This window comes from Triturus cristatus, chromosome 7 (genome assembly GCF_964204655.1).
Source record: "Triturus cristatus chromosome 7, aTriCri1.1, whole genome shotgun sequence".
Taxonomy (NCBI): Eukaryota; Metazoa; Chordata; class Amphibia; order Caudata; family Salamandridae; genus Triturus; species Triturus cristatus.
In genome coordinates this window covers 276,109,264-276,124,318 of record NC_140590.1, presented here as the reverse complement: position 1 = coordinate 276,124,318, position 15,055 = coordinate 276,109,264, and the positions used below count along the sequence as shown (strand labels likewise).

General features: G+C 43.7%; 1 protein-coding gene across 3 annotated transcripts in view; it reads left to right on the top strand.

Moving 5' to 3' along the window:
• LOC146809405 (bifunctional polynucleotide phosphatase/kinase-like) overlaps positions 1–15,055 on the top strand; it is a 223,716-nt gene that overhangs the window by 139,994 nt on the left and 68,667 nt on the right. For all 3 annotated transcript variants that reach the window (XM_085616250.1, XM_085616248.1, XM_085616249.1), the window contains 4 exons: positions 5,741–5,820; positions 6,379–6,436; positions 6,533–6,640; positions 9,769–9,840. In XM_085616250.1, coding sequence (XP_085472376.1) covers positions 5,741–5,820; positions 6,379–6,436; positions 6,533–6,640; positions 9,769–9,840 — 318 coding nt within the window. The remainder of the gene's footprint in view (positions 1–5,740; positions 5,821–6,378; positions 6,437–6,532; positions 6,641–9,768; positions 9,841–15,055) is intronic.

The following is a 15,055-nucleotide window of genomic DNA, read 5'->3' as shown; positions in this document are numbered from 1 at the left end:
GCATAACAGGTACTGGCAAATGCATATTACCTAGAAATAACCTCATATAGAGTAAATCACAATCGGTACAATGAGCAAAGGAGGATAAAACAGTAAGTTAATTAAAGAGATGAAAATAGACTGATTCCCACGTAGTGACATTCACAATAAAAATTGTAATAAAATCATTTCAACCTAAAATCTCAATAAATTAGCTAAAAACCTCCTGTTATTTCTCTCAAACATCATAACATTCTAGTCTATGATGATAAAAGCAATGCATGAGTTTGAGATGCAAGCATATTATCGATATGTACCTATAAAATCAAAAGTATGTATGAATGTACAAGCTTCTGGAGACCTGTGCTGTACCGGCTGATAATTTGGAACAATACAAGATTATTGCTGAGTAAATCCCCCATAAGCAGGTCAGCTACTAAATACTCAATAATACTGCGTAATCACCTAAATAGATAGATAAATAAATAAATACGCAATAAATATTAAATAGATGTGCAAAATCATTACAGTAACTCGGAAAATACTAGAAGATATCAATGGTATGTAAACAAACCCTCACAGTATTGAGACCCTTAGGCTGCTTGGTGTCTAGTTCTAAAATATATCTTGTCTCCAAGCGCCGCAGTCTGGCTTCTCTATTACCCCCTCTCTTGTTAAAAGACACTGTGTCTAGCACATAATATTTAAAATATTTAAGGCTACTTTGGTGGTGTTCCTTAAAGTGCCTAGCTACCGGATAGCTGGGGTCTTTATTTACAATAGCTTGTGTATGTTGCAGGATTCTTTTATGCACTGGTAGTTTCGTACTACCTATGTATGTAAAATTACAGCTGCATGTCAGTGCATAAACAGCAAATTCAGTTTTGCATGACAGAAATTTTGATATGGTGTGTATCTTAGGGCTAAAGGCCGTTTGATAAGTCTTGGTATTCACACCAAACTGGCATGCCTTGCAATTGGAACATTTGTAGAAACCCGTTCTTGGGGCCAGCCACATACTTGTATCCACATCTTCTGGGTTGTTTTTCATTAGTGCATTGCCCATAGATGCTGTTCTTCTAAATGTGATGGATGGTTTTTTAGGCACGGCTCTTCCTAGGACTGGGTCTCCCATTACTATGGGCCAATTGCGTCTTATTATCGCCCTTATCTGTCCTTCCTGCCTGTTGTACCCCAGTATCAACCTGGTAGGTTCCTTGGGGATGATACCCGATGCTGCACTAGACTTGGATTTGTATTGAAGTAAATCCTGCCCTGCTCTAGCTCTGGATCTGGATATTGCTGCTTCTATAGTATGATTCTTGTACCCTCGCTGTAACAATCTATTTTTGCATTGTTGTTGTTTCTCCTGCATATCTTGTTCCTCACTACAAATTCTCTTAATTCGCAGCATCTCCCCATAGGGGATGCTGTTTATTAAGTGAGGAGGATGGGCACTAGTCGCATGCAGTATAGAATTTCCCACTGTGGGTTTTCTAAAAAGTGTAGTTGCCAGACCTTTGTGGGAAATGTAAACCTTGGTATCTAAAAATGTGATTGTTTCACAACTGATCTCGTATGTAAACTTTAGATTAAAGTTGTTTGTGTTAATCTCGGTAGTAAACTCTTGTGCACTCTGTATTGACCCATTCCAAACAACAAAGAGGTCATCGATAAATCGTAACCAAGCCACTATATTGCTGGAGAATATGTGGGCATATTGTTTCATGAGGACCAGCTCCTCCCACCATCCCAGACGAACTCAAGAGCTCCAAGAAGAACTGCTGAGCCCTCGAGAGGACATGGCGCAGAGACCCAACACCGGACAACATGACTGCCCTCAAGCTCGCCACCCGAAAACACCACCAACTCATCCACGCCACCAAGAAAACCGCATTCAAGGAACGACTGGACAACAACGCACACAACAGCAAGGAACTCTTCAACATCGTTAAAGAGCTCTCCAACCCCAAAGCCGGAAACAACGACATCACCCCTTCGCAAGACCTCTGCAACTCCCTCGCCTCCTACTTCCACAACAAGATCGCGGACATACACAACAGCTTCAGCACTCTACCGACGCACGCCACGACCGAACCACCGCCCCCCACCACCACCCTCCGCGCCTGGACCCCGATCAGCACCGAAGACACCGTCCGCACGATGAACTCCATCCACTCCGGATCTCCTACCGACCCCTGCCCTCACCACGTCTTCAACAAGGCCGACGCTGTCATCGCACCCCACCTGCGGGACATCATCAACACCTCCTTCGACACCGCTACCTTCCCGGAGAGCTGGAAGCATGCCGAACTCAGCGCTCTACTAAAGAAGCCATCAGCCGACCCCACCGACCTCAAGAACTACCGCCCCATCTCGCTGCTCCCGTTTCCTGCAAAAGTCATCGAGAAGACCGTCAACAAGCAGCTGGCCGCCTTCCTCGAGACGAACGGTTCCCTCGACCTCTCACAGTCTGGCTTCCGGGCCAACCACAGCACCGAGACTGCCCTGATCGCAGCCACCGATGACATCCGAGCACTGCTTGACAACGGAGAAACAGCAGCCCTCATCCTCCTAGACCTCTACGCGGCCTTCGACACTGTCTGCCACCGTACACTAGTGCAGCGACTCAGCAAAGTCGGAATCCAGGAGAAGGCACTGGAGTGGATCATCTCCTTCCTCGCCGGAAGAACACAGAGAGTCCGCCTCCCCCCGTTCAGATCTGAAGCCACCGAAGTCATCTGCGGCGTTCCTCAAGGCTCCTCGCTCAGTCCAACCCTCTTCAATGTCTACATGAGCCCCCTCGCAGACATCGCACGCCAGCACAACCTCAACATCATCTCCTACGCCGACGACACCCAGCTGATTCTCTCCCTCACCAACGACCCCGCCACCGCCAGAGCCAACCTTCACGAAGGGATGAAAGAGGTAGCCGAATGGATGAAGAACAGCCGCCTGAAACTGAACTCGGACAAGACGGAAGTCCTCATCCTGGGATCCTCACCCTCCGCCTGGGACGACTCCTGGTGGCCCCCCGCCCTAGGCAGCGCACCCAAACCAACAGACCACGCACGCAACCTGGGCTTCATCCTGGACTCCTCCCTCTCCATGACCAGACAAGTCAACGCCGTCTCCTCGTTGTGCTTCAACATCCTGCGCATGCTACGTAAGATCTTCCGGTGGATCCCCACCGAGACCAGGAAGACGGTCACCCAGGCCCTCGTCACCAGCCGTCTGGACTACGGCAACTCCCTCTACGCCGGAACCACCGCCAAACTCCAGAAGAGACTCCAGCGAATCCAGAACGCCTCAGCACGACTCATCCTGGACATCCCCCGTCGCAGCCACATCTCCGGACACCTGAGAGACCTGCACTGGCTCCCGGTCAACAAGAGAATCACCTTCCGACTCCTCACCCACGCACACAAAGCCCTACACAACCAAGGCCCAGGATACCTCAACAGCCGCCTCAACTTCTACGCTCCCAAACGCCAGCTTCGATCGACCGGCCCCGCCCTCGCCACCGTCCCCCGCATCCGAAAAGCCACCACAGGGGGACGGTCCTTCTCCTACCTCGCCGCTAAGACATGGAACTCCCTCCCGACCCACCTCCGCCTGACCCAGGACCACCTCGCCTTCAGGAAGCAACTCAAGACCTGGCTGTTCGAGCAGTAGCGGACCCCCCCTCCCCCAGCGCCTTGAGACCCTCCGGGTGAGTAGTGCGCTATATAAATGCTTTGATTGATTGATTGATTGATTGATCCCATAAAGAGACAGGCATATCTGGGGGAGAAGCTGGCCCCCATTGCTACACCTTGTATTTGTTGGTAAACCTGATTCTTATACAAAAACAAGTTATTCTCCAGACAAAATGTCAATAAGTCTATTAACATCTGATTATCTTTAGCATATTTGATGGGTCGATTTGCCAAGAAGTATTCCACTGCTTTGACTCCATCATGATTTCATATGCAGGTGTATGAAGCTGTTACGTCGAAGGCTATGAGGCAATAGTCCTCCTGCCATCTGATTTTTTTCTATTTTTCTAATGAAGTCACTTATGTCTTGCACATAAGAGTTGAGATTTTTCACATGATATTGCAAAAATTAGTCTATATATACAGACATATTCTCTAAAGGTCCATCGCAGCTCCATTGATTTATGTACCTTCGGAACAAAGTACAGTAGGAGGGTAGTTGGATTTTCCTTCTTTAGGTACTTGAATTCCTGTAAATTCAATAGGCCCGTACTCTTCCATGCCAACAATTTCCCAAATAAATTATCTTGTACTTGTTTGAACTTCTGCATGGTGCTTTTGCGGTAGCAATCCACATCATTCAATTGTTTTGTTGCTTCCTCTGAGCAATCTTTTAGTGACCCCATTACCACATTTCCCCCTTTGTCTGCATTTCTCACTACAACCTGTTTATTCTTGTTTATTTATACACACCCACCTCTCCACCCACCCTCCCACGACAATCCTTCTATGCCCTCTCTTGCATAAGGTGCTCTGGTGGAGAACTGACGCCTATGCCTATTGCAGTCAGTCTCCCGCACTTCTCTTCCTGCATGAAATATTGCACAGCACAAAATGCAGACCTGTCGCAGACTGTAGTTTCACCCCTGTTTTTGAGATATTGTTCAGTGCACTGGTACACCTGTTGTAGAATATCCTATGTTTCTCTAGTTGCATAAGATTTGCAGAGGTCAGCAATACCCCTTGTGCATGCCATTACATAGTGCCTCAACACTGTCATTTTATCTATCACCGTGAGCCGTATTGCTCATTTCCTGGGAAAACAGATGGGCATGGAGTTGTCACCCATTGGCTTTGTCACGCATAGGAATTTCCTCACATTTTCAATATTCTTTTTTTGTTTCTTGTTTACTGCTGGTCTTGTCTGAGATGTTCTGCACCTTTTCATACCATCCCTCTTAACATCGGTTCCGCCCTGCACTGTTCCTCAGTTAAAGTAGGTCTACTTTGCTCTCCTGAAACATTTTATTTTTATTAAATTTTTGTTTACAAAATGATATAAATCTCACATGAATTCACAACAATTAAGTCAGTACTTACAACAAAAAAAAAAGAGTGATTCTTAAAATTGAGCCTTATGAGTAGACATTCCTTTTCTTATACAACACCCTCCAAGCCAGGAAATATAAAGAGCCCTTATTTGACCTTCCTGATGCATTGTGGGCAGGCTAAGTATTTGCTTTCACTCTGTGGTCTGCTAGGTCCTTTACCACCAAAGTGCACAGAAGCATGTAGGTTTGCTTCTCCTCATGGAGTGTATTCAGTGCCATTTCCCGACAAAGGCTACTGTTGAACTCAGACATCCATTGGAGGGGATGTTGCTGAGAACACACAGTACACCACTGTGGCCTTCAAGATAACGACAAGCAAAGACTGCTTCCACTGCTGATATTGAGCTGTGGGGAGCTCACATAGAGTATTGGGACCAACATTGGTGGATACACTACCTCTCGATCTCAAAAAAGTTAAAAAAAAAAAAAAAACCTTCTGGAGAGCTCTAAAGAGCCATTTATTTTCTTATCTCTTTCTGGGGGTCCACGTGGAATACTCAGCCTGTCACATCGCAAAGCCTCTTTAGTTATCCGTGCACTTTATGAGCTCCTGTGACAGGCCTATCTATTTGTAGATGTTTTTATATGGGGCTCTCTCCTGTTGGCCATATTTGATCCGTGGCCATCAGAGGGCTTCTTGAGACCCTGCTCAGAACCTTGCCTATCTTCCAGATCGCCGGCTTTGACATCGACGGTACGATCATCACCACGAAGTCCGGAAAGGTCTTTCCTGTCGGTCCCGATGACTGGAGGTGAGTGGGTTACACGCAGGCACAGGTTCACTTTGTGTCACTTGGCCACTAGCTTTTTATAGTAATAATCCATTAGAAAAGCAGAGTGGGCTGGAGGTGCTGTTGTCAGAGCTATCAGTATTACAATAGCTAAGGGTGCTCGAAGTCCATATTGAGGGACATTGGTGGAGCTGTGTATGTGTTTCAGTGCTTGGAGAACAGAGCCTGCTGCAGGTGAAGATTAAGTTCTCCGTATGGAATGTATGGAACAGCATAGGCGCCACAGGTTCAGATTGTGAACTGTGTATGGGACACAATGTGGGAAGAGCAGGAACTGCTGCAGCTCAGGATTGATGTACAGTGGGTGATTTGTGTCCCACCACCGTGTGCTGGCAGTTCCTAAGGTGCTGCAGGCTTGGATTGAGACACACTGGAAAAGCTATGTTTGGGCCTTAGTACTTGAACAGCAGGGAATGCTGCATTTACACATATAGAACTTTCGGTTGATAGGGTAGCGTATTAGTCCTAGAAATAAAACTACATGGTGTTTTACACTAATATGTCTGTCTTTGTCTACAGAATTTTATATCCAGAGATTCCCAAAAAATTAAAGCAGCTTTTAAGCGAAGGCTACAAGGTAATTTCTAGCCTTTAATGCCCCCCTCCTCCCGCAACACACTCTTGTTAGCCCTTTAAGCTGATTTTATCCTTTTTTTTCTGTTGCTCCTCGCAGATTGTCTTTCTCACCAATCAGCTGGGGATCAGTCGTGGCAAACTGAAGCCGGAAGTGTTCAAAGCCAAGGCGGAAGCCATCATCGAGCAGCTGGCGCTACCTGTGCAGGTGAACATTGGTGGTTCGTGGATTATCTGTGGAGGTGGGCCTGATGAAAAGAGGGGTGTACTTGTGCAGGTGGGAGTATGAGGCACTGGGGTACCTGTGGAGGCGAACATTAGCATCAGGCAAGACTGGAGGAAAGAAGGCCCTACCTGTTCAGACAAGAGTAGGATGAAGAGGGGCTACTGTACCTATACTGGTGATCAGAGGTGAGGGGATAACCTGTGGATGTAAGCGAGGTGAGTTTTCAAGTGATATCGGGTATAAATTTAGGTGAGCAATGGGGCGGGGGGAGGCACAGTGACCTGTGTAAATGAACCCAGACAGAAGGGGAGTAGAAAGAATGATGTGAATGTTTACCTGAGAACTGGGAGCAACGTGTGTAGGAAAGAAGACTTCCATCATCTACACTACACTCTTCATTGTACAAAGGGACTCGTTTGACTGAACACACTTTAAAGAGTTTGGTCAGTTTGACAAGTGTTGTACCTTCTTTTTATTTCTTTTTGTTTATAACATTCTGCATAGAAGTGTGTTGAAATGACATTATTTTAAGGGCAGTTAAACACCTGCTGCTTTTGTCCCCTCTTTACATAACAGTATTTCATTTTTTATTTTCACTGAGATAGTTCGAGAGCTGCTTTGTTTTTATATTATCTCGAGGCTTCTTCCTATGAAGCTCCTTACCTATCAAACTTCAACATTGTCTTCAGCCTTTCTCTTCTCTTTCTTCACCACCGCCCAAATTTCCCAAGAAACTAAACTAGCAGCATATGCCTGTTCTCTAGACATTCACATGCAAACATCTAGCCCGCTGATCTCTCAACCATACCTTCTTAGTAGCAAGAGAACATGTTTAGTTGTGCCATTGAACAGTGATTATCACAGTACATCAGTCGTTCTCGGTTTTATTTCTGCTAGAAAGGTTTGTTTGCAGTTATATCTGATGCATGCAGAACAGGTCTCCTTCTTCATACAAGTATGCCCAGGCCCTGGGCAAGGCTAGTTAGCACTCACACAAATCTCACTCTTTATGCAAACTATACCACTAACATTGCTCACATCATTGAGCACTCTTCGGACTCACATCGAGACCTATTCATAAAGTATATTTTGTAGTATGTAAGTTGTACTACTGACGTATTGTGCTATTCACAAACCGAGTCGTAGGCCTCCGTCTATCCTATCTTGTGTTTTCCCCACACACATTGGTTTGCATTTCTGTAGTAAATGTGTGAGGGAGAAGGGGGAGTGGTTGGAAAAAAGGAGGAGTTTAGAGAAGCACATACTAATACAAACCAACACCCTTTAAAAGTATGTTATTGCTATTCACAATTTACACTTCTGAAATCAGAACAGGTTTAAACGTACTCCAGTTCAGCCTTGGAGTAAGTCAATTTCCGCACATGATCACTCACCGCTACTGCAACGCACTTCCATAAAAACCGTGGCAGCAGGGAATTAAAATAACATGCAACACACTAACCCTGGGAAGTCCCAGGGGAGGGAACTAGAGGCACAGGGTATTCAAGGTGAGCTGGCCTCCAACCTTAACATGTATACATAAAAGAAGCTACCCTGAATAAAAAATGTCTGGGGGTTTAAAGGGTACTCGGTAGAGTACCGGGCATCTCACAAAAAGTGAAGGACTGTCCTCGCACACCACAAGGTGTCATGCTTCTTCATTGGCAGTCCTCGCTCTCTAGAAACTTAGTTCAGTAGAGAGCGGGCCTACACCTGAAGAGGGAGGCACTTTTAAATCTAAGTGGGCGCCCGTGAAAGTGAGTGATTATTTAAAAACCAATGTAAGTGCCAAATGCTTTTATTTCAACAGGCAACTACTTGGTATTAAAATGAAAAATGGGGGAATTAGTACCCCATCCCCATAGTGATTAAAGTCGTCAACATGTTTCTGCCCAAATGGCCCAAGGGGTCCGCGGCATTCATCAGGACGGGAAAAAGAATGTGGGGTCCTGTCTTACCAAAGTTGGCTCGAAATCACCACTGGGTAGTGTCAGACTCTACCCGAAGGCGTTTCCTTAAACCCTAATGGAGGAGGGTGAAAGAGAGACCCCTGTAGTCACACTTACATCAAGATGCGTCTCTCGCCGTGCTCCTAGTTGTGTTCGCTCCTCTTCCCCGATGAAAAATAACATCCCATAGGTACTGGTGTTAAATGATTGAAATTAATTGAACATTTACATATACATGTTAAAATATATAATTTTTAAAGATTTTATTATGTTAAGTTAAACTTAATTAAAAAAATAGCTACATTTTTATTGAAAAACAATTTCAATTATTTAACCACATAATGTTTTACAACATTTACAATAAATTAAATACAAATAAAAATCTTATTGATGATGGCAATTTTATACAGATTGAAAAACAAGCTATTATTTATCAATTAAATTATGTTCTATTTAAGTTGTTTAATACTTATTTATTTGAGTTAGTGTGCCGTAATGTGGTGAAACATTTTATTTTATTAGTTACTTTTAGGTTATTTTAAATTAGTTTACATTAAAATATGTTTAGTATATTTTTTTACCGATATTAAACTTTAATCATTTTCCCATCAGAAGATTTCCACCACGGTGGCGAAGATCTTCACCAGCATGCGCAAAGTTATTAGTAGTAACTTTACACTTGCAAACCCTGGTGTAAGAGGTTCCACCTCCTGATTTGAGGGGTTAGGGATGTAAGTGTACACATAGGGATACATTGCACTTAAAAATGGTGAATAGCAAAAAGTGTCGAGTTGCACCTAAGTGTAATAGTAAATATTTATGTGATTGACCATGCACGTCTTTGTGACTAGGCCCCCCGCCGTGTGCCTATTTATGCAAACTCAGACATTCACAAATGCTCTTAATGTGCATTAGCCTATTGGCTTTTCCATTTCTTGTTGTATTGATGCATGTTGGTGTGGCTTTGGCCAGCAAGGCCGGTGTAGGATTGGGAAAAGGCGGCATTGTGGTAGGTGTGTCTTTGTCTGACTTGGTCTTTGTGTGTGTGTCTTGGCTGCTGCTATCCTGCCCTTAGTTCAGCACAGCCCTGTTACCTATGGCTGGCTGTGCTCTGTCAAACCATCTCTCGGCAGTGATTTCTCACTCCTTCTCTGCCTGCAGGTGCTGGTGGCCACTGGAATGGGCATCTATCGGAAGCCGGCGCTGGGCATGTGGCATCACTTGTGCGACAAGGTTTGTAGATTGCTCTCAGGACAGCAGCTTGAAATTGATATCATGCACTGTACTCTGCATCCCCAGAACAACAGTAGCCAGCCTTTCTCTTCCCTTCATGTCCTCCATATACCCTTCTGCACTGGTGTGGCCATTATTTCAAGGTAAATGCTAACTATGTCTCTCAGGGTTCGGTGCTAACGCATGTACTCCAGCAGCACACACTGCCACATAAAGAAAGCCTGAAATAAACATCATTGAATCAGCCAGGTTGACCATTTAGTAACAAATGATGTATTTTTTCACAGTATGAACTCTTCTACATTCGTATACAATAAGATATAAATATTTGCTAAAGATCCTTGTTTTGAGCAACTGTGCTTCACAAACCAAGGCAAAGCCAGTAGATCTCGCCTTTATAAAGAGAGTGCTGAGGTGTTGGCTTTGCAAATGCTAGTCTTTAAAGTATCTTTAAAATAAGTAAAAGAAAAAAAAATGTAAGAACTCGAGGAAAAGCAAACCAGTATCTTGAGGTATTTCAAAACTATACATTGAATTCAATGTTTTCAATCCTTATAAATTGCATAGTCTTTTTTCCAAATACTTTTTACTCATCAAACTCTACTCAGAATTTGATAAGAAAAACGGATCTCAGAATGTTCTAATTTACGTTCTACAGGATTTAGCCATTGGGCCTCTGTTGTAACTCAGGGAACAGATTTATGGGCCTCCAAGAGAAGTCTTGTGCTACCTACACCCTCTGCATCAGACACCACCTGAGTGAGTGAGCAGATGGCCCTACTCGCAGTACCGTGAAAACCTTGTACGCTAAACTTGTGCTTTCATACAGTATGTAATTGTAATTGCATTTATTTAGCATTTACTACCCCTGACGAGACGTCAAATCACTTTTTGGCGAGTGGCACGCTACTCCAGAACCCAAAAAGAATTAGTGGTGAATTGGTATAGCGAAATATGAAATTAATTTGAGCAGTGGACATGTGAGTCTGTTAGTTGGATTGAGAAGCATAGCGGAGGTGGAATGTGGAAGATAAAACAAAAACATCCCTTAAAGTCTGCTCTTCAGCCATACCACAGCACACATTTCTGTGCTTTCTGGGAGAAGCTGGGATAGTTGGAGGACAACAAAGGATGGGGAGGTGTGGGTAGTTTTAGGGGAGGAAGCAGTACATGAGCGAAAGAGCTAGGCGACACGTGCACTCATGGAGTGTTGAATACAAATTAAAATTAGATCCCTCAATGTGAGCAGTGGAATGATAAAAGACAGCCAATCAAAAAGATTGTAAAGAGGCTGTGCACCAGGGGAGTTACAAACAAAAGAAGAGGAAGGTAAGCCATCACATAAGTATGCAATGATGGTTGCTGATTCCAGTTCGGGTTTTGCGGAGAGCAGCGGGCGGGCGGCCAGACCGAATGAACGCGGGCGAGCAGCATGAAGCGGTGGGAACGGTGCACAGTATCGAGGAGCCTTCCCCACCCCCATGCAGGAGAGCCGCGTCCAGACACCACCACCGGTCGCGGGTCGCCACCAGTCACAGGTCTCGGATACTGTTGCCCTGTTGGAGCATTCCCACTGCCTTAGCTCCCGACAGCAGCAGGCAAGCGCAGCCACCATTAGTAGGCAGCCGCAGTGAGTGTGTGCCCTTGGAGGCCTCGCGGAGGCGGCCTGAATAGTTCAGGTGCAGCCTGCTTTCCCGCCTCAAGTGCCCTGTTTGCCACTTCCCTTCCTTTTTGACACTAACTTGTCCTGCCCTCAAGGAAGCAGATATTAAACAGGTCTTAAGTGGCAGAGGGAAGAAGGAAGGTGGAAAACGCCGGAGAAATTCTTTTCCACTTGGATCAAAGGTACGAAGGGGGCTAGAGCTAAGGGTTGGAGCATAGAGGCAAGGGAGCCGTGGGATTTGGGGGTGACCGTAGAATCCCGGCAAGGTTGGGTGTGGTTTGCGGCACTCCCGAGTGCTCACTCTCAGTTTTGCTCTTGCCCGGGGTATTTACAACTTTACGACTCTGCCCAAAACCAGAAGATAAAAGAGGAACCTGGAAAGAAAACAGAAAACCATAAACTAAGCTACGATTTTTTACTATTTGCGCAAAAGACCATTGTCACAAGACACGATCTACAGTGAGAACCCCCACTGCAAAATGGCGTATAAAAAACTGAGATCACGAACAATTTTCATGAAAAGATTGTGAACTGAACAAGCAATACAAAAGAGTGCCGGAAAGACGGCCCGACTAGGAAACTCTGCAGTGGATCCTGGAATAACTAAATATTTCACAAAACAAAGTACAAAGGAACAGGGGAAAATACAAAGTGAGCAACAAAAAGTGTTGACAGATGACGAAGAAAAGAAAGTAGCGGACACTAATAACCTCACTCAAAGCCAAAAAGGATATGAGGAAGACTTAAACAGTAACTCCAGAATCTTGGAAGAATTAATCAGTTAATCTATAAACTTAGAACTAGCAAACTCAGAAGTACAACTAGGTGGCCCCAATACCTTTATAGATTTAGGTGACCAGAAATCACAGCAAACTCTAGAATTCGATGTCACCTGCCAGATATAAACATCAAGGACTTGGTTTTCTGCCAGGACTCAAAGGCACTAAAGGAGCCACTGATAATCCAGAATAGTACCCCACACAAAAATATTTGACCCAGAAGGGACTCTCTCTCATTCACCAGATTTTTCACTCTTAAAGACCATGGAATCCTCTAATGGATATACTGTGGTGTCTAAAGCCCTATTTACACTCCAAAGAATCTTGGAATCAGTTCTTTCCCATCTTGGGAACATTTTGGAAACCTCCAACCAGATGCTGGATTCTCAATTAGGAATGTTAAAATGTCCAGTAGAAAAAAACAGAGGAAACAACAATTAAACACACAACTACTAGTAGTAAAAGGAGAAGATCCAACTGCGGAAAACCTCCTTAATCCAAAAGCCTTTCTACCAACAGGGGAACGTTCTCCGCTGAAGAAAGAAACAGCGACCAAAACGGGCCGGAGTACACAAAAAGCAAATAAGGGAAAACAAGTGTTCAATCAAACTTATTTCCTTAGAAAACATTTCAAGGAAACTAACAAGGTCAATACTCAACAGTCGGTCATTGCATATTATCCAATTTTCACCCAACAAAAAACAAAAGCCCTATCAAATCAGAATATGACTCCTGTGTCCAAACAAAAATGGAAACCTCTTCAACTTCGTCCTTCGTCCCCCTCGGCCCTGTAATATTGAAAATGAGGAGATCTAATAAAAGCAGTCGGAAAAGGGCAAAGATAAGATCGATAAGAAGGTTTGCAAAGCAAAAGGCTCGGAAGACAAGGTTTTTAAATACCTTACCTTCCGCACTCATGTCCTCAGAAAAAGAGGAAAGTCGAGAACAAGTACAAAGTTTGACAGAAAAGGGGCAGAACTTTTAAATTAAAAAACAAAGGGCAAATTCCAATCAACTGAATCCTACGGCCCCAAGTTTTTTAGCTACAGCGCCAGGAATAGAGTCGCCGGCACAAAAGGACTTTCAGCCAAGGGTCCTATCTATGGGGAAGAGGACTATTCAGTTGCAGAAGACTCTACCATGCCGCCTGGAAATTCCAGATCTATTCCCCTCGGGCGATGTCTCACTTAACCGTGAGAGAATAGCAAATCTACTTCAAAAGATACAGCTACTACAGTTTCTATCAAGAAATGAAATAAAATTAGTAGTCTTCCCAGAAAGATCTATAACCACGACGGTTGTCGTAGAATTCTGGTCTCCGGTGATACCAGGAATATTATTAATAGAAAGTGAGATTCTACACAAATACGGATTTGATTTGGCACTTGCAACAAATTATGAAACCCAAAAATATGATAAACCCAAGGAAGTTAATCAAATTGAAAATCAGCACTTGTTCCAAAGGCAAAGTGGCCCAAATAACCCCCTAAATTTCTTTAAAGAAAATATATCCGTCTCGATTACAAATGGAGAAAGGAGAAGCTGGAACAAAAATACACAAAAGAAGGAAATTACAACCAATGAAAATAAATGGGCATGGATTGCGGGGAATCTAAACAGTAACAAACAGGGTCAGGAAAACAAACGACCAGAGATTGTGGCTTTACAAGAAACTTGGTCAATAACAACTTTTGACCACCTTGATTATTTTGTGTATGACATTCCAGCTGAACCGGCCGATCGGGGGCACTCGAAAGGAGGGATAGCAATTCTCCTTAATGAAGACTTTAATTGGGATCAAGAAATTATCTCAATGTGTTCAAAGAACGTCCAATGTATTGAGGTTGAATTCAGGATCGACCCCATGGAAACCTTGAAGGCCCTCCTCATTTTTAACATTTATATTCCCCCAGGCTCTAAAATGGACGCACTAGCGATAGAAATACTTGAGAGAATAGAAAAGGAGGTAGAAGGACAAGGTTTTCCGTCAGTTTGCTCAACAGGAGTCTTTAATGGGAAAATATCCAATGACTCATTAGAAAAATTGGCTAATGGCGAACAAGTAGAAGCCTTGGCAATCCCAATTCCACAATTTCCCACTGTAAGTAGAGCAGATAAAAGCGGGAAAATTATATTATCCTCACTTCCGGTGCTGAACAGAGTAATATTAATTGGCAATGTAGAAGGTGATATTCCGGCATCCTGCACAAGAAAAGGCAATTTTAATACTTCAATTCTCGATTATATGATTTATAGCCTAGATTTGTTTGGATCAGTCTCACACCTAAATATTAATTTTGTGTTAGGAAGTGATCACGCAATACTACACTTAACAACAGTGTTAAGATTGAAACCTACATCTCCAGGGCACATCATGTATTTACAAAGTACAGTACTGGTGAACCAGGCCCATGGGCAGCTGTCATGGAACTCGAGAACACTTAACAAAATTATTTCTGTAATTGAGATGGCACAACCCTTAACACATCGTTCATTCAACAAATCTCTATTACTAATTTTGAAGCAGTCGCCAATAAATTGGTACAATCCTTGCAGGATATTCTAAAACAACGAAATCCAATATCCGCTAAAAACAAAAGACTGAACCTGGATATAAGCGCAATTGAATTAATTAAACTAATAAGGGCACAATTCCTTCAATTCTCTGAAAGAAGACAATGCGAAATTAATAATTTTAAAAAACGTCGCAGGAAGGATGAGGAAAAAATCGTAAAGAAATACAGGATAAAAAATGGGTTGACATACAGATTGC